This window comes from Pistacia vera, unplaced genomic scaffold, assembly GCF_008641045.1.
Source record: "Pistacia vera cultivar Batoury unplaced genomic scaffold, PisVer_v2 Contig179, whole genome shotgun sequence".
Lineage (NCBI taxonomy): Eukaryota > Viridiplantae > Streptophyta > Magnoliopsida > Sapindales > Anacardiaceae > Pistacia > Pistacia vera.
The window spans coordinates 283,738-307,612 of record NW_022195887.1 but is presented as its reverse complement, the minus strand read 5'-3'; the positions used below and the strand labels follow the sequence as shown (position 1 = coordinate 307,612).

The following is a 23,875-nucleotide window of genomic DNA, read 5'->3' as shown; positions in this document are numbered from 1 at the left end:
AATGAAAGGAGATTTGGAAATGGAATTATTGATGTGATTTGAAGTTGAAGCAAGAGATGGGTAGGTGAGGTGCAGTGCTTAAGGTATAATTTGTCTTCGGGGAGCAAATTTTACATATCCAAATTCAGCTTCAGGAGAGATGAACGACTTACATTAGTTGGGAAAAGAAAAGAAGAAAAGCCAATGGTATATATATCATTTTCAAGGGAATACACAGGTGAAATGAATGTAGACATCCATGCCATGAATGAGAGAGATCTCTATTGAATTTTATTGAAGGGTATGTTTGTACTTTGTACTTGCAAATTGAATTGGTTCTTAGAAGATAATATTAATACTACTGAAATATGATTTCAAAGTTTAATTGCAGGCTAATATTTAAGTAAATGCATTACAGACACATTAAGTCAGAACTAAGAATGGTTACTTTGGGACATATATATATTGAAGTCTTTTATATTTGAATAATAGGAAGAAGTCTTTTATCTATCATCCCTGTTTGACATAACATTTTAAATACTGAAGTAAATCCATCGTAATTAATTTTTCATGATATCTATTTGTCCCAACCTTTGTATAAGTAATACTTTATTTCTTAAATACAGTACAGTCTATGGTTTGGATTGCATTGGATTAGTATGATAATAGTACAGTCTATGGTTTGGTGAAGTATAAGATTGGATAAAATAGTTATATTAAAAATACTTAACAACTTTTTAAATTAATTGAATATTTATTTTAAAATTATAAACACTCAAACCATTCATATCATCTTGATTTTATTAATAATTATTTTAAATTATTTATATAATAATCATGAATTATATAGTAATTAATTATAATAAACTTGAATTGGAGATATATTAATTATTTTAAGGGTTAATTCTTTATACTTATTATGAACTGTTCTTCTTTATTAATCCAAGGATGGCAAGATAAAGGTTAAAGGCAGTGGCAGTTAATGCCAACTCTTATAATAAGAGAAAGGGTTCATAAAGAATATCAAAAAATTAAGTCACAGTATGTTGACCCAACAGTATTATTTTTATATTATAACAAAATGTTAATTATCATTCAATCTAATAGTAACAACGTGGCAGCTTTTGGTTTTATTTATGTTTGTTGGTAGCAGGCTACATTGTGATTAATCATGATTGTTGATCACCAGAATAATTACAATGTAGACTTAAGCATCAAATTGTTTCTAGCAAATCAATGCGAATTTTCATTTTAAAATTAGTTATAATGCTATTGATAATTGTTTGGTTAGTCAATTTTGGTGGGCATGATTTAGTCCAAATTGTTTACTTATTTATTATAATATTTGTGTCAACAAAGGGGATCATTGGGCAGCTTCTTCACGGTTTCATTAAATTTTCATATAATTACTAATTAATAAATTGATATTAAATAATTAATTTTTTTTATGAATAAAATAAACGGTAACATAAGAAAGTTATAAACCACTACTAAATAATTTAATGGTTAAATAAAATTTTTAAATGTATTATTTGAAAGATCTTAAATCCAATAGTTATTGATAAAGGTGATTTTTATATTCAGCTACCGATTTTAAAATTCAAAAAATTAGTTGAAATATATAAATCTAAACAGTAAAAAACAAAAGTTACAATATGCTTACGTGGAATAATTTTTTCTGATTCAGGTTCACTTTCGCGAATAAAAGTCCAAGACATACTTATTATATTAATTAACTTTTCATAACTACGAGAACCGTCATTTTCATAATTATGACTGTAACTCATTTTAATGGAAATATAGGTCATATTTATTATTTTTATCCTTATTTTTAATCCTATTCTCCAAATAATATTTGGAACATTAATCCAAAAATATTATCCTATTTTTTAATTATTTTTAAACCCTATAAGATTATTAATTTCATCAAATACATCCTAAAAAAAATTTAAAAATTATCAAAAAACCCCCGCAACCTATACTTGCCAGATTCCGATAACCACCGTCGGTGGTAATCGGAATCTGTACAATGGTCTACCTATCGACCATAAATGACCAAAAGTTCATCGATCTGACTTTTTCCAGCCAAATCCACCATGGATCTGGCCGTGAAGGACGACCAAAGAAATGGCCATCGTTGACCGAAAATGACGGCCACAGCAAGCTGTAGATCTGACCTTTTCTGGTCAGATCCGTGGTAGATCTGACCGGAAAAGGCCATAACAACGCATTACGACACAGATCCGACCGATCTGTGTCGTAACGCGATTTTCTGATCAGATTCCAACGATGGTGGCCGGAATCTAGCACTGCAGGTGGTAGAGGATTTTTTGTCATTTACATGTTAGGGTATTTATTAAATTAGCAAACTTAGGAGGTTTTTTTATAAATTTTTAAATTTTACCTCGTAATACTCCCATATTCAATTATCTAATACTATCCCAAAATTCTATCTAAAATAATAAATCAAACCCATAAATATTTTAAAAGAAGATATTTATAAAAATATTGTAAAAAATCCTATACTAACTTATTCATAAGAAATGAAAACTGTTTTTATAAAACACTTTCCAAAAACACGTTTCCATATCACCGTAATGCAAAGACATTTAATCAGAAATAGTAAGTAAAGTTGGTTTACCTCTCAACATTGTCTGTAAATTCTGTAAACTAAATCTCAAATATTCTTCTAACGTGAAACGCGGCTTTCAGACTTTTTGGGTTTTTGGAGGGATAAGTTATAAGAGCGTGCAATCAGCAAAAATCTCTATCTTCTTTAATCCGTTGAGTTGAGTTTGTTGATGGCAATCTCCGCAAAATCCAATTACTTGTTGTAACAACCATATATAGTGCTAACACATCACAATCATGGGTCATCATCACCATCACAACACCACCGATGGAGGAGTTTCTCATCAGCGCGTCAACAGCCCGCGATTCACGGGCTCAATGACTCGGCGTGCTCACTCTTTCAAGCGCAATACTAACAATACTTTTAACAATGTTAACGAGATAAATACTAACGCCAGTGGTTCTAGTTTTAGTACCCATCATGAAATTGATGTGCCAGTGAACTCACCCAGATCTGAGATTGGACCCAGCTCGGGTTCGTGTGATACGTCTGAGTTTAAGCAGCAGGTTGGGAACCATGTGAGCCAGAGAGTTCATTTGAGGAGTTTGTTGAAGAGGCCGGTCGTGGGATCTGTGGTTTTACAATTGGGTTTCAGAGAAAAGAAGAAGCTTGGTCATTGGATGTTCTTGGTTTTTTGTGGGGTTTGTTTGTTTTTAGGTGTTTTCAAGATTTGTGTTAATGGCTGGTTTGGATCTGCCATTGAAAGAGCCGCCTCCAATCAGGTTGCTTTACAACTCTTGTTTATTTTTGTATGTTGGTGTGGCTGTTTTTCTTCTTACGTTTCAATTTCAATCAGGAACAAAAAAAATTCTTCATTGAATGCTATATGTGATTTTTAGAGCTTCTTTAGTTTGTTATATATATATATATATATGGGTTCATAGTACTATATAGGCAATGACTGCTGGCATATCAATTTGGATGTGTTATATGCTTTGAATATGTAGTAATGTATATAAAATTGTCAGGGGTTGCAGTATCGAAGGTTGTTTCTCCTATAAAGATTGAATTTTGATTGAAGGCATCTACTTTTCTTTCTAATGATAGATTAGTTCCTTGCTCCTTGGAATAGAATGATGCAGTTTTGTTATCAGAAATGTTTATGGGAACTTTTTGTTGATATTGTTTTACTTCCGCCATGTCTGGTAGTCAATGGGGCATATTGTTATTGTTAGTTGTTGAATTTCAGTATTTCCATTGCACGATGAGTTAGTTTGTGCATTTGTGGCTCTTGCATATTCTTTTTGCTTACCTACCTGTATTTTAACCAAGCTAGTCTTATATTTTCCTAGGACTTACCTTACTCTTCCATCATTCATTCAAATGTAATGGACCAAAGCTCTCACAATTACCTATCAGAGGAAGTAGGTAGTGATGTTGAACGGACTCTGAAGATGGTGGCATCTGGTGTTGTTGGTAGCAACTCTGGTGCAGCCGAAGTAAGTGTCAAACATATAACTTATGAATTCATCTAATTTTATTGTTGTTGGAAAATATGGGCAGTCATAATTTTGGAAAAGGAATGCCAAAAAAAAGGTTTATTACTGAGGATGAAGAAGACATTTCTTGAATGGTTCATTTACTGGTTCATTTGTGAAATTCACTTCTTTGTTCAGCATTCAGGTATCTGGTCCAAGCCTAACAGCGAGAATTTCACCCAGTGCATTGGCAATCCGAAAAATCACAAAAGTATGAAACTTGTACTTTGTGTTTGTGTTCCTTATGTTTTTAGCATCCTCTTAGTTCCTAATTCTTTTTTCTCTTGGCAGAGCTAGATGCAAAGACAAATGGCTACATTCTCATTAATGCTAATGGCGGCTTGAACCAGATGAGATTTGGGGTCTGGCTGTTGTGTGTTTTATGATTTCTCTAGGGTTATGTTGTGTGGTACAACTTATCTGATGTATCTGTAATTTTATAGTGCAGATTTGTGATATGGTTGCCGTTGCTAAGATAATGAAGGCGACGCTTGTCCTTCCTATGCTTGATCATACCTCTTACTGGGCTGATGAGAGGTTTGATTCATCTATGCACTTCTTCAATTAAGATATCTGAAATGTTGTTTGTCATTTTAGTTCTTTTAACATGTATAAACATCAAAACTCAACTTTTAGCATTGCTGATTAACCAATGACATTTAATTCGATTCTTGAATGTTGAATAACTTTGTCACTGAAAATTGTGGTTAAGTTTTGAACATCCTGTGCTAAATTGTATGCAAAGTGGATTCATAATCCAGAAATTTTACCATTTGCTCCTCTCTTTTACTCTCTTGCTACCTTAAACATTTGGCACATACATTTGTCATTTTGGAAGTTGTATTTGCATTCTTTCTGAAACAAAAATTATTTCTGTGTGACATCTAGTATAACTAATAAATACTACTAAATATCTCTTGGTTTTTCTGTAATGATCTATCATAATGTAATCCATCTCATTTATACACTGCAGTGGCTTCAAAGATCTGTTTGATTGGAAACATTTCATCAAAACACTTGAGGGTGATATCCATGTAGTTGAGACATTACCACCTGCCTATGCTTCTATTGAGCCTTTCAAGAAAACACCGATATCTTGGTCTAAGGTCAGTACATGTTTTAACTATAATTTAGCTGCTCAGCATCTGCAGGACAAAACACCATCGGCACATCCCAGTAAATGTGGGTCTTATGTTTACTACTAGAGTAAGGCACTAAGCCACATGTCATTAAAACAGCCAATGCACTTTAAATAATTAAGATATTCACACCAGCATACAAGTGATTATGATTTGCCATTGTTTGAAGTTTCTTTGCTATATAACTCTTATTGTTGTAATCTTCTCTGAGATGGAGTAATAATCTATTAACTTGAATTCTTTTGTTCAGGTTAGTTATTACAAAACAGAGGTGCTCCCATTGTTGAAGCAGCACAAAGTAATCTATTTTACCCATACTGATTCTCGGATTGCCAACAATGGAATCCCAAGATCCATACAAAAGCTGAGGTGCCGTGTAAATTATAGGGCATTAAAGTATTCAGCCCCCATAGAACAACTGGGAAATACCTTGGTTTCTAGAATGCAAGAAAATGGGGGCCCATATCTTGCTCTTCATTTGAGGCGAGTTCTGATACTTTATTTCTAAGACTGAGTGAGGTGGAAAATTTTTCTTTTTTCCTTGGGGTGTTTCTGGCTTGACCTTTTAAAAAAAATATAATGTGTGTATTAATTTGCTCTCTCTTTTTTGAAGTCAGATGTTCCATTTTGTTTTTCTAAAGGCTATCAATAATACTAACTTTTTATATTTTTGTTCATGAAATTAAATCCCACTATAATATCTACAGTTCTGAGTCCTGACCGCAAATAAATAGAAACTTTAAACTGTCTTCTTTATCTGATTTTCTTGAGAATCAATTGCATCATTCCGAGACAAACGCAGGCTCAGTCACTTTTCGGTTTCAATCTAGACAAAATTGATTTAGATTTGAATATGATTTTGCAGAACTACCTTTTAGTTTGTGAGTTTAGAGCTTATGGCATTAGGGAATGTGATCTGATTGTCCCCGGGGTCTATACAAAATGGGAAGCTTTATTTTGACTTCTAGGTTTTCTAATAATATGTTGTTATCTCTGAACTGTTACTCGGTGTACCTGAACTCATGCTAAACTCAGCTACTGATTTCTGATCGAAACCACTAAATGTTCAAATTCCCATAAAGATATTAAATGAAAAAATTTAGTTTTGTCTTCAACCTGTGTGATAGATTATGCTTGCTCTTTTTTGTTATAGGTACGAAAAGGATATGCTTGCATTTACGGGGTGCAGTCATAATTTGACAGTGGAAGAAGATGATGAGCTTCGTAGGATGCGATACGAAGTTAACCATTGGAAGGAGAAGGAGATTAATGGAACAGAAAAAAGATTGCTTGGCGGCTGCCCATTGACCCCTAGAGAGACTTCACTTCTGCTCAGAGGGCTGGGTTTCCCAGCCAGCACCAGGATTTATTTGGTAGCTGGTGAAGCTTACGGGGAAGGAAGCATGCAATATCTTAACGATGCCTTTCCTAACATATACTCTCATTCCACTCTCTGTACAGAAGAAGAATTGAATTCTTTTGAAAATCACCAGAACATGTTGGCTGGTTTAGACTATGTAGTTGCGCTACAGAGTGATGTATTTCTATATACCTATGATGGAAATATGGCAAAGGCAGTTCAAGGTCATAGGCGGTTTGAGAACTTCAAGAAGACTATCAATCCAGACAAGTAAAATTCTGACCCATCTTAGCTCATGTTGTCGATTTCCATCCTAAACGTGTGAATAATAATTTCATTGAAACCTACTTTTCAGGATGAATTTTGTCAAACTTGTTGATGAATATGATGAAGGAAAAATTTCATGGAAGAAATTCAGTTCGAAAGTGAAAAAGCTACACAAAGACAGAGATGGAGCTCCATATCTTAGGGAGGCTGGAGAGTTTCCGAAGCTGGAGGAGAGTTTTTATGCGAATCCATTTCCAGGATGTATTTGCGAAACTACATGAAATAGATAGGTGGTAAAATGAAAGGAGATTTGGAAATGGAATTATATGATTTGAGTTGAAGTTGAAGCAAGAGATGGGTAGGTGAGGTGGCAGTGCTTAAGGTATAATTTGTCTTCGGAGGAGGCAAATTTTACATATCCAAATTCAGCTTCAGGAGAGATGAACGACTTACATTAGTTGGGAAAAGAAAAAGAAGAAAAGCCAATGGTATATATATCATTTTCAAGGGAATACACAGGTGAAATGAAATGTAGACATCCATGCCATGAATGAGAGAGATCTCTATTGAATTTTATTGAAGGGTATGTTTGTACTTTGTACTTGCAAATTGAGTAATTGGTTCTTAGAAGATAATATTAATACTACTGAAATATGATTTCAAAAGTTTTAATTGCAGGCTAATATTTAAGTAAATGCATTACAGACAACAATTAAGTCATAACTAAGAATGGTTACTTTGGGATATATATATATATATATATATATATATATATATTTGAACTGAAGTCTTTTCTATTTTAATAATAGGAAGAAGTCTTTTATCTATCATCCCTGTTTGACATAACATTTTAATAACACTGAAGTAAATCCATCGTAATTAATTTTTCATGATATCTATTTGTCCCAACCTTTGTATAAGTAATACTTTATTTCTTTAATACAGTACAGTCTATGATTTGGATTGCATTGGATTGGATTACGTTTTGGGATATGATTGGATTTGGAATAGGATTAGAATAGTACAGTGTCTATGGTTTGGTGAAGTATAAGATTGGATAAAATAGTTATATTAAAAATATTTAACAACTTTTTAAATTAATTGAATATTTATTTTTAAATTATAAAATACTCAGAACCATTCATATCATCTTGATTTTATTAATAATTATTTTAAATTATTTATATTAATAATCATGATATTTATATAGTAATTAATTATAATAAACTTGAACTGGAGATATATTAATTATTTTAAGGGTTAATTTTTTATACTTATTATGAACTGTTCATTTTTATTAATCCAACGATGGCAAGATAAAGGTTAAAGGCAGTCACAGTTAATGCCAACTCCTATCAATAACGATAAATGGTTCATAAAGAATATCAAAAAATAAAGTCACAGTAGGTTGACCCAACAAGTAATTATTTTTATATTATAAACAAAATGTTAATTATCATTCAATATAATATATATAATTTTAATTATGAAATTAAATTAAGTATACCAAATTAATTAAAATATTTTAATAAGATCATTTTTTAAATATATATAAATTAATTGTTTTGTATATGATTGCGGTGAATTGAAAAAGATTGAAATAAATTAAATTTATTACTGTTGGGTGTAATATAGGGCTAAATATAATTAATTAATTTAGAGATGGGAATCTTTTAACTTTAATTTATGACAAATTGAAATACAAATTCATGACTATTGATTTATTGCAATCTAACGGATATGAGATGGAAGTTGAAGATGATTATTTTCATTGTCATCTCATCAACTTTTAAACTATTGGATTATGCTAGATCAGCGGCGTATCCAATTAATTACTAGAGAGACTACAGTCCTACTCTACTTTTAAAAAGTTTAGATTTTATATTTATTTAAATTTTACGTTTATAGAATTATGAGATTTTGGGAATGGAACAGCCCCGATAATAAGTTTGGATTTTATTTTTATAAAACCCTAATTTTAATCCTAATATATATATTTTATATTTTATATTTTTTGTGATTTTTATTTTTACGCAAGAGGATCTGTTAGTTTTTAAAATTTTATTAGGAGTGAAAATGAAAGAAATAAGAGCTGTTGGGTTTGCATTTAACTGAGGGGAGAAGTCTGGGCATTTTTACATCAAAAAGCTAATGTGGCGAGATCATGGTGATAATCTTGGGATAGTTTTATAATTCAAAGAAGTTGTTTTATATATAAACTGGGTTGTTCCCCAAAAATGACAAAAAATCTAGAAAAAGAAGAAGGAGCAAAGGAAAAGGAAAAAGGGAAGAGAGAAAAGAATGAGTTTGGTCAGTTTTATCCATTTGATTTTTCTGCACTTGAGTTGATAGTACTTGAGAACTAGGTCGAGATTTATGTCATTGACATATGTTTTTGTGATGAATTTGCTGAGTTACAAAGAATTGGTGATTTGGTTAAGAATTTAGTTCGGTTTAAAAAAGATATTTTGCATACGTTGGTATATAAGTTTGTGAAAGTTGCATTGATTTTATCAGCTATGACTACAACTGTTGAAAGGGCTTTTTCTACCATGAATCTTGTGAAAAGTCGGTTATGCAATCAAATAAGAGATCAATGGATGAATGATTGCTTGGTCATCTATATTGAGAAAGATGTATTTGATACAATTGACAATGAGATGATTATCCAACGTTTTCAGAATATAAAAACTTATCGACGATAATTGTAGAAAATTTGTTTTATTTTTATAAAAATTGCGTTTTTTGAAGATATTTATTTATATTTTATAATTTTTTATTAAAACTCATCGTAATTAAAAAAAAAAAAAGTGTGGTTATGAGTGGTTTTTTTTTTTTTTATATTTTACCCCAGTGAATTTCCTTGATCCGCCGGATCAACTGTCATAAATTTGTGTTTACAATTAAGTCATAAATTAAAATTAAAAGATGACAACAACACATTGATTTAATAAATATTTAATTAAAAAATTAAATTATTTAAAGGTTTAAATAAATAATCATATGTATTTTAAAATAACAAATTTGAAACTCGTCGGCGAGTTTATGGAGCAAGTCCGATGACATCGCCGAATGATCTACCCAATGGTGATAATGGCAAGAACTTAGTTGACAACATTTCGTTGGAAAGAGCCAAAAAAGATTCGCCGAATCTTTCCGATGAAGCATCATTGATAGAGGATTCATCATTACCACCATCCACCGTTGGGTAGATCGTCTAGTCTAGCGACGATCAACCCAACAGTGTCAGTAGTATCGTTAGACGCTCCGCTGTTGACGACGCCCAGATCTGTGGGAGGCAACTGGTTTTTTTTATTATTTTAACATTATTTAAATAATTTAAAAAACAATTCTTTAACTGTGTCTTTTGTGCAGAGAAAACCCGTGGGGGATGTGGGAATAAAATTTTAAGAAATAGTTCATTCAATAAAATAGATTGTTCCATAATCACTTTTGAAATGTATTTATCGGATCATTGCTTTAGAAATAAGAGATTATAAAAACAGTTACAGCAATCCCAAACTAAACCTTAAAAATGAAATGCTTCATTCACCATGAACAAATAGAAATTAACAGAGAAGGATTGCTGATAGAAAGAAGGCATCTCATTCAACACAAAAAAATTACATGGGCAAACGGAACCTTTCAAAAATGTTACCCAGAAAGAAACAATCAAGTTTAAAAAAAAAAAAACACATTTCTGCCAATACTATAACTGCAAAATCGACTCTACAAGGTCATGAAGGGGTGCAAGCTGAGCTATTTCAATCAAGCGAAATTCCTGCATCACATTACAGACAATTAGATATTTCCCAAGACAGCAAAAATTAATTAACACATGAATTTATTAAGCATATGAGAATTTTAAGAAAATAAACAGAAGGAGATCTTGTGCTCCTAGAAAAGAATGAGGAAATGGAAAGTAATTTAGTAGTATGTGTTGATGACACACACATGACAGTAGATGAACTTACCCATGTAAAGAGGACAAAATGTTTAAAGCAAGTATTTAGATGAGCTTCTTCCTTCAAACTCACGATCTTCTGGAAATGTGAGTGATAGATGTGGGCATATACGCGGAACAATCTCTTAAAAATTGTCTTAACAAAATCGCGAAAATTTGGAGGAAAGGGTGCTCCTGCAGCGCATAACATTTATATTAATGAACAACAAATATTTCAATACAAACACGTCTTGCCTCTTTAACAAATTTTAACTCACCCAATTTTTGTGGGAAAATTGATTCATCATCTAGCTGAACTTCAATCCAGTCCATCAGATACTCAACATATTTAGGAGCAGACACCTCTATTGGATTCTTAATCGTAACTCCATCCGCCCATCTATACTTGTATCTGTAAGAAGTAGACAATAATTCAGTGCATGCATATATGAATACTAGAAAAATAGCCCTTGATTCATTTGCCTATGAAGAATTACAGTAATAGGCTAAACAGAGCAAGAATAACTTTGAGCTAATTTGATGATAATTAGTAAGATTCTAAATGCATTAACTATTTTAAATAGAAATTTAGAAGGGTCAAGGGATCAGAATTATACGTTGGTCCAGCTGTCATGGATGGGCAGTCCGATGGTGTGCAGAATTCAGTTAGGGTACCATACAGAATATTTACTTGGTTGAAGAAATCTACAGCTGTAGAAAAAGAACACATAATATAATCAAATGCAGTTGCAGAAATTATTTTAAGCTCATCTGGATATTAATCTGAGGGAGGAGATTCCCAAAGCAGATACTGAATGATAAATTTACACAGAATTTGCAATCATGTGAACAGAAAATTTGTAGTCAAGAAACCCAAATGTTGAAGTCCTTACTGTTTACGGCCAGCCACTCATTAATATCTTCTCCGGGAGGTAATCTAACAGCTTCTCTAAAGTTCCCACTACCCAAGGTTACATCAATATGCTTTTGAAGTTGAGCACCCTGAATTTGCATAAAAGATGCATTGAGTCAACTCAAAGACTAGGTATCCTATAAAGCACATTTCCATAATTAGTAATAACACCAACCTTACTTCCTGAAGGAGCATTCTTTTTAGGGCGAAAAGTCCTCTGATTTCTGCATAATTAGGCAAAGTTCAATATGATACATGAACCGCTAGATATTGTCAAATCAGAGCCATCCATGACACAAAACAGTATTTATATTCACTATCGTCACGAAAACTTTCAGTTAAAATACCCTTTTCTTACTGTATCATATCATAAATTGCATACAATTTATGAACAAATTTGAAACGAGTGTAACGCCTACAACCAATCAAGTTCCAGTTTGAACGTGAAACTCAATTGTTTAATTGCCAGTTCCCATATTGGAGGAGAGATTATATAAACTACTAACACAACGCCATATTACATCGAATTATGATCAAACATAAAAGAATATAAAAAAGATCATCATCATCCACCAAAAAGCTATCGATAAATGCTAAAAATACCTGCTTCCAAGGCCGAAGAGACTCATTTTCTAGCCACCTACAGCGAGAAAACAGAAGCTGAAGAAACAAACAGTATTTAAGAGTATTTATGTATATAATATATAAAGAGAGAGACTTGGAACTTAAAACTTGTTAATAAATAAACAGAGGGAGATGACAGACTGGCAATAAGCCTAAGCAGACAGAGAGAGACAGAGCTGAAGAGACAAGGACACAGCCAGACGAGATCTCTTCCTATACCTTTTTTTTTTTCTCTTCCCCATTTTTGCTTACCTGGCTGATTCTATCTAATTGTTTCATCAATAATTCTGAAACTCTAGGGAGTTATACTCACACATTAATCTGACACGTGGACTAACAAGGGTTTATTATAATGAAGGAAATATTAGGTTCTAATGATTGATTGGATTTGGGATAAGATTTATAGATGAAAAAGGTAAATATTGATATTGATTAGTTGGAAAATGGGAAGTGGGTCCAAAGAAGATGATTTGTATCTAGCTGTGTAGATTTGTTCGATTGTGCTTTGGTGTTGTTGGCAAATTTGATTTCGTCCAATTCAGTTTTGGTTGGATCATGGTTAAGTTATTACAATAATTCCTCTTCTGGGTTACTTGACTTTCAAGTTGAGATATTAAATACTCAAAAGTTAAAAACATGAGCTTTCAGACCGACGCAACTTGATGTTATAAACGACAAAACAAAATTTTGCAAAAAGACTTTTTATTTATATTTTTTTTTAAAGAAAGGACTAAAATGGTATCTCTTCCCGCCATTTAACGGTAACAGTGACGCTGACCACAATGGCACCACCCAACATTCCATTCACATCGCTTCTTTTCAAGTGCAAAACCATTCAACAATTGAAACAAACACACTCTCAGCTCTTAATTAGAGGCTTAAACCACCCACCGCGCTCTCTAAGACCCACCATATCTTTTGCTGCCCTTAATCCTTTTGGTGATATCCATTACGCCCTTCTTCTTCTTTTTCAATCGTCCACACCCCCTCAAATATTTCTCTTCAACACCCTCATTCGTGGCCTTGCACGCGCCCGCCGCCCCCACTCTTTGTCGACCTCTTGCTTTGTGTTTTATAGAATGATTGACTTGAATATTATCCCTAATAACTTTACATTTACGTTTTTGTTTCAGGGTTGTGCTAACTGTGGTGATTTTGATTTGGGTAGGCAGTTACATGGGATGGTGGTTAAAAATTCTTTTGCTTTGGATGTGTTTGTGAAAAATTCTGTGATACAGTTATACTCGGTTTGTGGGAAATTGAGAGATGCCAGATGCGTATTTGATGAGAGTATGGATATTGATGTAGTGTCGTGGAATTCAATGATCAATGGATACATAAAGAATGGTGAAATTTCAGAGGGTCTTGAGTTGTTCGACAAAATGCCTCACAGAAATGAGGTTTCTTGGAATGGTGTGCTTTGTGGATTGGTTAAGTTCGGTTTCTTGGATGATGCTTGTAGAGTTTTTAAGGAGATGCCATGCAAGAGTTTGGTTTCTTGGGTGGTGATGATTTCTGGCTATGCTCAGAATGGGCGACCAAAAGAAGCTTTGGCTTTGTTTAGAGAGATGCAGTTATTGGATTTGGAACCAAACTCTGCAATTTTGGTGAGTGTGCTTTGTGCATGCTCACAGTTGGGAGCTTTGGATCATGGGAACTGGGTTTACTCTTACATCCAAAAGAAATGTGTAAATGTTGATTCAACACTTAGTGCAGCTTTAGTTGACATGTATGCAAAATGTGGCAGTATTGATTTAGCAATGCAGGTATTTCATTCATCTAAGGAGAAAGATGTTTCATCTTACACAAGTGCCATTTCTGGCCTGGCAATGAATGGACGAGGTATAGAAGCATTTCAGCTTTTTGAGCAAATGAAAAGTGAGGGCATCTCACCTGATAGTGTCTCTTACGTGGCAGTTTTATGCGCATGTAGTCACATGGGATGGGTTGAGAAGGGTTTTCACTACTTTCATTCAATGCTTGATGTTCATGAAATTAAACCAGAGTTGGATCACTATGCCTGCATGGTTGATCTTCTTGGCCGTGCTGGCTTGTTGGAGGAGGCAGAAAATTTCATTGCTTCAATGCCAATGAAACCTGATAATGTTATCTGGGGGACCCTCCTTGGTGCCTGCAGAGTTCATGGTAATGATCAGATGGGTCAAAGGGTTGGGAATATGCTGATAGAATCTGATCAAAACCATGATGGTTGTTACATTCTACTGTCCAATATCTATGCTAAAACCATGAACCGTGAAGACGCTGAAGAAGTCAGAAAATCCATGGGAGTCAAAAACATAGAACGTGTCCCTGGGTATAGCTTGATTGAAGTGGATGGTGTTGTTCAGGAGTTCTTGGCTGGAGATAGATCCCATGACAGAACAAAGGAGATCTACATGGTGTGGGAAGAAGTTGTTAAAAAGATAAAGAACTACGGCTATAAGGCTGAGACAAGAGGGGTTATATTTGACATTGAAGAGGAGGAAAAGGAAACTGTGATTGGTTACCACAGTGAAAAGCTGGCTTTGGCTTTTGGGTTAATCAGCACTAGGCCTGGATCTGTAATAAGGATTGTTAAGAATATTCGGATCTGTAATGATTGCCATTTGGCAATGAAGCTTATTTCTAAAGTTTTCAAAAGGAAAATATCTGTTAGAGATCGGAAAAAGTATCATCATTTTGAAGAAGGTTCTTGTTCCTGCTTGGATTACTGGTAGCCAAGCAATACATAAACTCCATTGAAGGAAGAATTAGTTTTTAATTAAACAATTGCAAGGTGCAAAAATAGAAAATCTTAAAAATTAATGCACCGGTCACCCTAACGAGATACCATAAAGTTGGCAAGATTTGAAGTCACAAATCTTATCCAAAGGGCTGCCTGCATCTCTAGCTACATGAATCCTTTCTTGAGACTAAGCTCCACAGAAGATCAGATGTGCTTCGAGCCTTGATTTGAAATTCCTCAATCTGACCTGGGCTTCTCATTGGGTTTCCTCTCGTCCATATAGAATCAGCTTAACCGAACACTTGGATGGTCATTCCCAATGAATGATACTAGGTGCGGGCTACCCCTTGAAATGAGAATACGGGGGGTAAGCATAGAGACCGGCTGACGTGCCTATATTTCTCTTGGTTAAACGAGGGAAACCTCTTATTCATTGATTACCTAGATAGTTCAAGAAGCAGCCACTCTATGATCTTAAATTTTGATCTCAGTTTCATTCAAAATTCGTATACAGGTCAGCTGTTCATTACTGCTATAGTTTTTCAAGTTGACTGTTGAAATGGTCAAGAACTTGTATGTTTAACACAAAAGATTGTAAGATTTATGTAACTTCATTGAATTTATGCTCAGTTTGAAAAGAAATATAATGCATACAATGTCATCGCCCCATATATATATATATGTGTGTGTGTGTGTGTGTGTGTGTGTGTGTGTTTTCTTTCTTATTATAGATCAATAAATAAATAAGCTGAATGTTTATGGTGCTAGCAATTATAATGAAGTGAAGGATACTGCAAACCAAATCTATAATTAAGTTTCGGATAGATCTAATTCCCATTCTTTCTTGCTTCCCTTACGGTGGTAGAGTACATCTTTATCTCGACTGCTCACAGCTTTATTGCTTTATTTAAGGCCCTGTCATAGTGTCATATAAATGTTGTTAATTATATTATTATATTTGGGCTTAAGCTCAAGGTATAGTCTAAGGCTTCCTAATTGGGTCTTTTTGTTAGAAGTTATCTTTGTCCCACATTATTAAGTTAGTGGGATTATCATTCCTATTAAACAATATATATGTGTATTTATTTCAGACATAATATAATAGACTCTTCTCACCAAAACAACTTGACAACTTGGTATCAAAGCCTCCCGGGGCATTTAGATCCGGTTAGATCTCCAGTTTCGCTCACCTTTTGCCACCGATCTTTTTAGATTTGTAGATCTATTCAAATCGCACCCACTTGAAGAAACCCAGTCGCAGGGGCCTGTATGTAGTTTTTCAAACCTACATGGTTTTATTTGAGGGTGTGTTTGTAGGATTGAAAACTTGCAGGGCTGTTTCAAAATTCATGTTGCTTGGGTGTTGCCTGTTTGGTACAGTTCCAGTTTGGGGTTTGTTTGGTTGCTTGGGTCCTGGTTAGATGGTGCATTTATTTGCTATTGAGGATCAATTATGTTGCTTAGGTGCTACTTCTTGGTGTTGTTATTTGCGATGATTTGTATCAGCTGTGTAGATTTGTTGATGTGTTTGGTGTTGTTGGCAAATTTGATTTCGTCCAATCAGTTTTGGTTGGATCATGGTTAAGTTATTACAATAATTCCTTCGGGTTACTTGACTTTCAGTTGAGATATAAATACTCAAAAGTAAAAACATGAGCTTTCAGACGCCAACTTGATGTTATAAACGACAAAAAAATTTTGCAAAAAGACTTTTATTTATATTTTTTTTTAAGAAAGGACTAAAATGGTATCTCTTCCCGCCATTTAACGGTAACAGTGACGCTGACCACAATGGCACCACCAACATTCCTTCACATCGCTTCTTTTCAAGTGCAAACCATTCAACAATTGAAACAAACCACTCTCAGCTCTTAATTAGAGGCTTAAACCACCACCGCGCTCTCTAAGACCCACATATCTTTTGCTGCCCTTAATCCTTTTGGTGATATCCATTACGCCCTTCTCTTCTTTTTCAATCGTCCACACCCCTCAAATATTCTCTTCAACACCTCCATTCGTGGCCTTGCACGCGCCCGCCGCCCCCACTCTTTGTCGACCTCTTGCTTTGTTTTATAGAATGATTGACTTGATATTATCCCTAATAACTTTACATTTACGTTTTTGTTTCAGGGTTGTGCTAACTGTGGTGATTTTGATTTGGGTAGGCAGTTACATGGATGGTGGTTAAAAATTCTTTGTTTGGATGTGTTTGTGAAAAATTCTGTGATACAGCTATACTCGGTTTGTGGGAAATTGAGAGATGCCAGTGCGTATTTGATGAGAGTATGGATATTGATGTAGTGTCGTGGAATTCAATGATCAATGGATACATAAAGAATGGTGAAATTTCAGAGGGTCTTGAGTTGTTCGACAAAATGCCTCACAGAAATGAGGTTTCTTGGAATGTGTGCTTTGTGGATTGGTTAAGTTCGGTTTCTTGGATGATGCTTGTAGAGTTTTTAAGGAGATGCCATGCAAGAGTTTGGTTTCTGGGTGGTGATGATTTCTGGCTATGCTCAGAATGGGCGACCAAAGAAGCTTTGGCTTTGTAGAGAGATGCAGTTATTGGATTTGGAACCAAACTCTGCAATTTTGGTGAGTGTGCTTTGCATGCTCACAGTTGGGAGCTTTGGATCATGGGAACTGGGTTTACTCTTACACCAAAAGAAATGTGTAAATGTTGATTCAATACTTGTGCAGCTTTAGTGAATGTAACTTTTGAAATGTATTTAACGGATCATTGCTTTAGAAATAAGAGATTATAAAAAAAGTTACAGCAATCCCAAACTAAACCTTAAAAATGAAATGCTTCATTCACCATGAACAAATAGAAATTAACAGAGAAGGAATGCTGATAGAAAGAAGGCATCTCATTCAACACAAAAAAATTACATGGGCAGACGGAACCTTGCAAAAATGTTACCCAGAAAGAAACAATCAAGTTTAAAAAAAAAAAAACACATTTCTGCCAATACTATAACTGCAAAATCGACTCTACAAGGTCATAAAGAGGTGCAAGCTGAGCTATTTCAATCAAGCGAAATTCCTGCATCACATTACAGACAATTAGATATTTCCCAAGACAGCAAAAATTAATTAACACATGAATTTATTAAGCATATGAGAATTTTAAGAAAATAAACAGAAGGAGATCTTGTGCTCCTAGAAAAGAATGAGGAAATGGAAAGTAATTTAGTAGTATGTGTTGATGACACACACATGACAGTAGATGAACTTACCCATGTAAAGAGGACAAAATGTTTAAAGCAAGTATTTAGATGAGCTTCTTCCTTCAAACTCACGATCTTCTGGAAATGTGAGTGATAGATGTGGGCATATACGCGGAACAATCTCTTAAAAATTGTCTTAACAAAATCGCGAAAATTTGGAGGAAAGGGTGCTCCTGCAGCGCATAACATTTATATTAATGAACAACAAATATTTCAATACAAACACGTCTTGCCTCTTTAACAAATTTTAACTCACCCAATTTTTGTGGGAAAATTGATTCATCATCTAGCTGAACTTCAATCCAGTCCATCAGATACTCAACATATTTAGGAGCAGACACCTCTATTGGATTCTTAATCGTAACTCCATCCGCCCATCTATACTTGTATCTGTAAGAAGTAGACAATAATTCAGTGCATGCATATATGAATACTAGAAAAATAGCCCTTGATTCATTTGCCTATGAAGAATTACAGTAATAGGCTAAACAGAGCAAGAATAACTTTGAGCTAATTTGATGATAATTAGTAAGATTCTAAATGCATTAACTATTTTAAATAGAAATTTAGAAGGGTCAAGGGATCAGAATTATACGTTGGTCCAGCTGTCATGGATGGGCAGTCCGATGGTGTGCAGAATTCAGTTAGGGTACCATACAGAATATTTACTTGGTTGAAGAAATCTACAGCTGTAGAAAAAGAACACATAATATAATCAAATGCAGTTGCAGAAATTATTTTAAGCTCATCTGGATATTAATCTGAGGGAGGAGATTCCCAAAGCAGATACTGAATGATAAATTTACACAGAATTTGCAATCATGTGAACAGAAAATTTGTAGTCAAGAAACCCAAATGTTGAAGTCCTTACTGTTTACGGCCAGCCACTCATTAATATCTTCTCCGGGAGGTAATCTAACAGCTTCTCTAAAGTTCCCACTACCCAAGGTTACATCAATATGCTTTTGAAGTTGAGCACCCTGAATTTGCATAAAAGATGCATTGAGTCAACTCAAAGACTAGGTATCCTATAAAGCACATTTCCATAATTAGTAATAACACCAACCTTACTTCCTGAAGGAGCATTCTTTTTAGGGCGAAAAGTCCTCTGATTTCTGCATAATTAGGCAAAGTTCAATATGATACATGAACCGCTAGATATTGTCAAATCAGAGCCATCCATGACACAAAACAGTATTTATATTCACTATCGTCACGAAAACTTTCAGTTAAAATACCCTTTTCTTACTGTATCATATCATAAATTGCATACAATTTATGAACAAATTTGAAACGAGTGTAACGCCTACAACCAATCAAGTTCCAGTTTGAACGTGAAACTCAATTGTTTAATTGCCAGTTCCCATATTGGAGGAGAGATTATATAAACTACTAACACAACGCCATATTACATCGAATTATGATCAAACATAAAAGAATATAAAAAAGATCATCATCATCCACCAAAAAGCTATCGATAAATGCTAAAAATACCTGCTTCCAAGGCCGAAGAGACTCATTTTCTAGCCACCTACAGCGAGAAAACAGAAGCTGAAGAAACAAACAGTATTTAAGAGTATTTATGTATATAATATATAAAGAGAGAGACTTGGAACTTAAAACTTGTTAATAAATAAACAGAGGGAGATGACAGACTGGCAATAAGCCTAAGCAGACAGAGAGAGACAGAGCTGAAGAGACAAGGACACAGCCAGACGAGATCTCTTCCTATACCTTTTTTTTTTTCTCTTCCCCATTTTTGCTTACCTGGCTGATTCTATCTAATTGTTTCATCAATAATTCTGAAACTCTAGGGAGTTATACTCACACATTAATCTGACACGTGGACTAACAAGGGTTTATTATAATGAAGGAAATATTAGGTTCTAATGATTGATTGGATTTGGGATAAGATTTATAGATGAAAAAGGTAAATATTGATATTGATTAGTTGGAAAATGGGAAGTGGGTCCAAAGAAGATGATTTGTATCTAGCTGTGTAGATTTGTTCGATTGTGCTTTGGTGTTGTTGGCAAATTTGATTTCGTCCAATTCAGTTTTGGTTGGATCATGGTTAAGTTATTACAATAATTCCTCTTCTGGGTTACTTGACTTTCAAGTTGAGATATTAAATACTCAAAAGTTAAAAACATGAGCTTTCAGACCGACGCAACTTGATGTTATAAACGACAAAACAAAATTTTGCAAAAAGACTTTTTATTTATATTTTTTTTTAAAGAAAGGACTAAAATGGTATCTCTTCCCGCCATTTAACGGTAACAGTGACGCTGACCACAATGGCACCACCCAACATTCCATTCACATCGCTTCTTTTCAAGTGCAAAACCATTCAACAATTGAAACAAACACACTCTCAGCTCTTAATTAGAGGCTTAAACCACCCACCGCGCTCTCTAAGACCCACCATATCTTTTGCTGCCCTTAATCCTTTTGGTGATATCCATTACGCCCTTCTTCTTCTTTTTCAATCGTCCACACCCCCTCAAATATTTCTCTTCAACACCCTCATTCGTGGCCTTGCACGCGCCCGCCGCCCCCACTCTTTGTCGACCTCTTGCTTTGTGTTTTATAGAATGATTGACTTGAATATTATCCCTAATAACTTTACATTTACGTTTTTGTTTCAGGGTTGTGCTAACTGTGGTGATTTTGATTTGGGTAGGCAGTTACATGGGATGGTGGTTAAAAATTCTTTTGCTTTGGATGTGTTTGTGAAAAATTCTGTGATACAGTTATACTCGGTTTGTGGGAAATTGAGAGATGCCAGATGCGTATTTGATGAGAGTATGGATATTGATGTAGTGTCGTGGAATTCAATGATCAATGGATACATAAAGAATGGTGAAATTTCAGAGGGTCTTGAGTTGTTCGACAAAATGCCTCACAGAAATGAGGTTTCTTGGAATGGTGTGCTTTGTGGATTGGTTAAGTTCGGTTTCTTGGATGATGCTTGTAGAGTTTTTAAGGAGATGCCATGCAAGAGTTTGGTTTCTTGGGTGGTGATGATTTCTGGCTATGCTCAGAATGGGCGACCAAAAGAAGCTTTGGCTTTGTTTAGAGAGATGCAGTTATTGGATTTGGAACCAAACTCTGCAATTTTGGTGAGTGTGCTTTGTGCATGCTCACAGTTGGGAGCTTTGGATCATGGGAACTGGGTTTACTCTTACATCCAAAAGAAATGTGTAAATGTTGATTCAACACTTAGTGCAGCTTTAGTTGACATGTATGCAAAATGTGGCAGTATTGATTTAGCAATGCAGGTATTTCATTCATCTAAGGAGAAAGATGTTTCATCTTACACAAGTGCCATTTCTGGCCTGGCAATGAATGGACGAGGTATAGAAGCATTTCAGCTTTTTGAGCAAATGAAAAGTGAGGGCATCTCACCTGATAGTGTCTCTTACGTGGCAGTTTTATGCGCATGTAGTCACATGGGATGGGTTGAGAAGGGTTTTCACTACTTTCATTCAATGCTTGATGTTCATGAAATTAAACCAGAGTTGGATCACTATGCCTGCATGGTTGATCTTCTTGGCCGTGCTGGCTTGTTGGAGGAGGCAGAAAATTTCATTGCTTCAATGCCAATGAAACCTGATAATGTTATCTGGGGGACCCTCCTTGGTGCCTGCAGAGTTCATGGTAATGATCAGATGGGTCAAAGGGTTGGGAATATGCTGATAGAATCTGATCAAAACCATGATGGTTGTTACATTCTACTGTCCAATATCTATGCTAAAACCATGAACCGTGAAGACGCTGAAGAAGTCAGAAAATCCATGGGAGTCAAAAACATAGAACGTGTCCCTGGGTATAGCTTGATTGAAGTGGATGGTGTTGTTCAGGAGTTCTTGGCTGGAGATAGATCCCATGACAGAACAAAGGAGATCTACATGGTGTGGGAAGAAGTTGTTAAAAAGATAAAGAACTACGGCTATAAGGCTGAGACAAGAGGGGTTATATTTGACATTGAAGAGGAGGAAAAGGAAACTGTGATTGGTTACCACAGTGAAAAGCTGGCTTTGGCTTTTGGGTTAATCAGCACTAGGCCTGGATCTGTAATAAGGATTGTTAAGAATATTCGGATCTGTAATGATTGCCATTTGGCAATGAAGCTTATTTCTAAAGTTTTCAAAAGGAAAATATCTGTTAGAGATCGGAAAAAGTATCATCATTTTGAAGAAGGTTCTTGTTCCTGCTTGGATTACTGGTAGCCAAGCAATACATAAACTCCATTGAAGGAAGAATTAGTTTTTAATTAAACAATTGCAAGGTGCAAAAATAGAAAATCTTAAAAATTAATGCACCGGTCACCCTAACGAGATACCATAAAGTTGGCAAGATTTGAAGTCACAAATCTTATCCAAAGGGCTGCCTGCATCTCTAGCTACATGAATCCTTTCTTGAGACTAAGCTCCACAGAAGATCAGATGTGCTTCGAGCCTTGATTTGAAATTCCTCAATCTGACCTGGGCTTCTCATTGGGTTTCCTCTCGTCCATATAGAATCAGCTTAACCGAACACTTGGATGGTCATTCCCAATGAATGATACTAGGTGCGGGCTACCCCTTGAAATGAGAATACGGGGGGTAAGCATAGAGACCGGCTGACGTGCCTATATTTCTCTTGGTTAAACGAGGGAAACCTCTTATTCATTGATTACCTAGATAGTTCAAGAAGCAGCCACTCTATGATCTTAAATTTTGATCTCAGTTTCATTCAAAATTCGTATACAGGTCAGCTGTTCATTACTGCTATAGTTTTTCAAGTTGACTGTTGAAATGGTCAAGAACTTGTATGTTTAACACAAAAGATTGTAAGATTTATGTAACTTCATTGAATTTATGCTCAGTTTGAAAAGAAATATAATGCATACAATGTCATCGCCCCATATATATATATATATGTTTTCTTTCTTATTATAGATCAATAAATAAATAAGCTGAATGTTTATGGTGCTAGCAATTATAATGAAGTGAAGGATACTGCAAACCAAATCTATAATTAAGTTTCGGATAGATCTAATTCCCATTCTTTCTTGCTTCCCTTACGGTGGTAGAGTGACATCTTTATCTCGACTGCTCACAGCTTTATTGCTTTATTTATGGCCCTGTCATAGTGTCATATAAATGTTGTTAATTATATTATTATGTTTGGGCTTAAGCTCAAGGTATAGTCTAAGGCTTCCTAATTAGGTCTTTTTGTTAGAAGTTATTTTTGTCCCACATTATTAAGTTAGTGATTATCATTCCTATTAAACAATATATATGTGTATTTATTTCAGACATAATTTAATAGAATCTTCTCACCAAAACAACTTGACAACTTGGTATCAAAGCCTCCCGGGGCATTTAGATCCGGTTAGATCTCCAGTTTCGCTCACCTTTTGCCACCAATCTTTTCAGATTTGTAGATCTATTCAAATCGCGCCCACTGGAAGAAACCCAGTCGCAGGGGCCTGTGTGTAATTTTTCAAACCTACACGGTTTTATTTGAGGGTGTGTTTGTAGGATTGAAAACTTGTAGGGCTGTTTTTAAATTCATGTTGCTTGGGTGTTGCCTGTTTG

General features: G+C 34.7%; 5 protein-coding genes across 9 annotated transcripts; 3 read left to right on the top strand and 2 right to left on the bottom strand.

Moving 5' to 3' along the window:
- The first annotated feature begins 2,579 nt into the window (after window positions 1-2,579).
- LOC116126366 (O-fucosyltransferase 35-like) lies at window positions 2,580-7,436 on the top strand. Its single transcript, XM_031412064.1, has 9 exons — window positions 2,580-3,333; window positions 3,904-4,050; window positions 4,228-4,300; window positions 4,381-4,451; window positions 4,538-4,626; window positions 5,063-5,195; window positions 5,479-5,711; window positions 6,382-6,858; window positions 6,944-7,436. The coding sequence occupies exons 1-9, from the start codon at window positions 2,848-2,850 to the stop codon at window positions 7,134-7,136; spliced, it is 1,902 nt and encodes a 633-aa protein (XP_031267924.1). The 5' UTR covers window positions 2,580-2,847; the 3' UTR covers window positions 7,137-7,436.
- Window positions 7,437-10,378: 2,942 nt separating this feature from the next.
- On the bottom strand, window positions 10,379-12,636 carry LOC116126360 (MOB kinase activator-like 1A). Of its 3 annotated transcripts, none has more exons than XM_031412056.1 (8): window positions 12,477-12,636; window positions 12,315-12,371; window positions 11,887-11,935; window positions 11,692-11,800; window positions 11,416-11,509; window positions 11,077-11,210; window positions 10,830-10,993; window positions 10,379-10,636 (listed from the first exon to the last, which is right to left on the bottom strand). In XM_031412056.1, exons 2-8 carry the CDS (start codon window positions 12,338-12,340, stop codon window positions 10,565-10,567), a joined length of 648 nt encoding a protein of 215 aa, XP_031267916.1. In that variant the 5' UTR covers window positions 12,341-12,371; window positions 12,477-12,636; the 3' UTR covers window positions 10,379-10,564. The 3 variants fall into 3 exon arrangements, with proteins under 3 accessions (XP_031267916.1, XP_031267918.1, XP_031267917.1); XM_031412058.1 differs by having other exon boundaries at window positions 12,315-12,351; XM_031412057.1 differs by having other exon boundaries at window positions 12,588-12,601.
- Window positions 12,637-12,741: 105 nt separating this feature from the next.
- LOC116126309 (pentatricopeptide repeat-containing protein At3g62890-like) lies at window positions 12,742-17,612 on the top strand. The gene is made up of 3 exons (XM_031412004.1): window positions 12,742-12,750; window positions 13,469-15,023; window positions 17,293-17,612. Exons 1-3 carry the CDS (start codon window positions 12,742-12,744, stop codon window positions 17,610-17,612), a joined length of 1,884 nt encoding a protein of 627 aa, XP_031267864.1.
- A 413-nt stretch (window positions 17,613-18,025) lies between these two features.
- LOC116126369 (MOB kinase activator-like 1A) lies at window positions 18,026-20,125 on the bottom strand. Of its 3 annotated transcripts, none has more exons than XM_031412071.1 (8): window positions 19,947-20,125; window positions 19,785-19,821; window positions 19,357-19,405; window positions 19,162-19,270; window positions 18,886-18,979; window positions 18,547-18,680; window positions 18,300-18,463; window positions 18,026-18,106 (listed from the first exon to the last, which is right to left on the bottom strand). In XM_031412071.1, exons 2-8 carry the CDS (start codon window positions 19,808-19,810, stop codon window positions 18,035-18,037), a joined length of 648 nt encoding a protein of 215 aa, XP_031267931.1. In that variant the 5' UTR covers window positions 19,811-19,821; window positions 19,947-20,125; the 3' UTR covers window positions 18,026-18,034. The 3 variants fall into 3 exon arrangements, with proteins under 3 accessions (XP_031267931.1, XP_031267929.1, XP_031267930.1); XM_031412069.1 differs by having other exon boundaries at window positions 19,785-19,841; window positions 19,947-20,124; XM_031412070.1 differs by having other exon boundaries at window positions 19,785-19,841; window positions 20,058-20,071.
- Window positions 20,126-20,884: 759 nt separating this feature from the next.
- LOC116126308 (pentatricopeptide repeat-containing protein At5g48910-like) lies at window positions 20,885-22,522 on the top strand. Its single transcript, XM_031412003.1, has one exon. It carries the CDS (start codon window positions 20,885-20,887, stop codon window positions 22,520-22,522), a length of 1,638 nt encoding a protein of 545 aa, XP_031267863.1.
- Window positions 22,523-23,875: the final 1,353 nt, after the last annotated feature.

Bases quoted from the DNA above. Each gene is read 5' to 3' on its own strand.
- LOC116126309 (XM_031412004.1), top strand. The intron at 15,024-17,292 runs GTTCTTGTTCCT...TCTGTGATACAG, and splicing joins GTATCATCATTTTGAAGAAG to CTATACTCGGTTTGTGGGAA.
- LOC116126366 (XM_031412064.1), top strand. From the start codon at position 2,848: ATGGGTCATCATCACCATCACAACACCACCGATGGAGGAGTTTCTCAT. The intron at 4,301-4,380 runs GTATGAAACTTG...TTCTCTTGGCAG, and splicing joins CAATCCGAAAAATCACAAAA to AGCTAGATGCAAAGACAAAT. The intron at 5,196-5,478 runs GTCAGTACATGT...TCTTTTGTTCAG, and splicing joins CACCGATATCTTGGTCTAAG to GTTAGTTATTACAAAACAGA.
- LOC116126369 (XM_031412071.1), bottom strand. From the start codon at position 19,810: ATGAGTCTCTTCGGCCTTGGAAGCAG. The intron at 18,464-18,546 runs GTGAGTTAAAAT...TATGCGCTGCAG, and splicing joins AATTTTCCCACAAAAATTGG to GAGCACCCTTTCCTCCAAAT. The intron at 18,107-18,299 runs GTAAGTTCATCT...AATGTGATGCAG, and splicing joins ATTTTGTCCTCTTTACATGG to GAATTTCGCTTGATTGAAAT.
- LOC116126308 (XM_031412003.1), top strand. From the start codon at position 20,885: ATGATTGACTTGAATATTATCCCTAATAACTTTACATTTACGTTTTTG.
- LOC116126360 (XM_031412056.1), bottom strand. From the start codon at position 12,340: ATGAGTCTCTTCGGCCTTGGAAGCAG. The intron at 10,994-11,076 runs GTGAGTTAAAAT...TATGCGCTGCAG, and splicing joins AATTTTCCCACAAAAATTGG to GAGCACCCTTTCCTCCAAAT. The intron at 10,637-10,829 runs GTAAGTTCATCT...AATGTGATGCAG, and splicing joins ATTTTGTCCTCTTTACATGG to GAATTTCGCTTGATTGAAAT.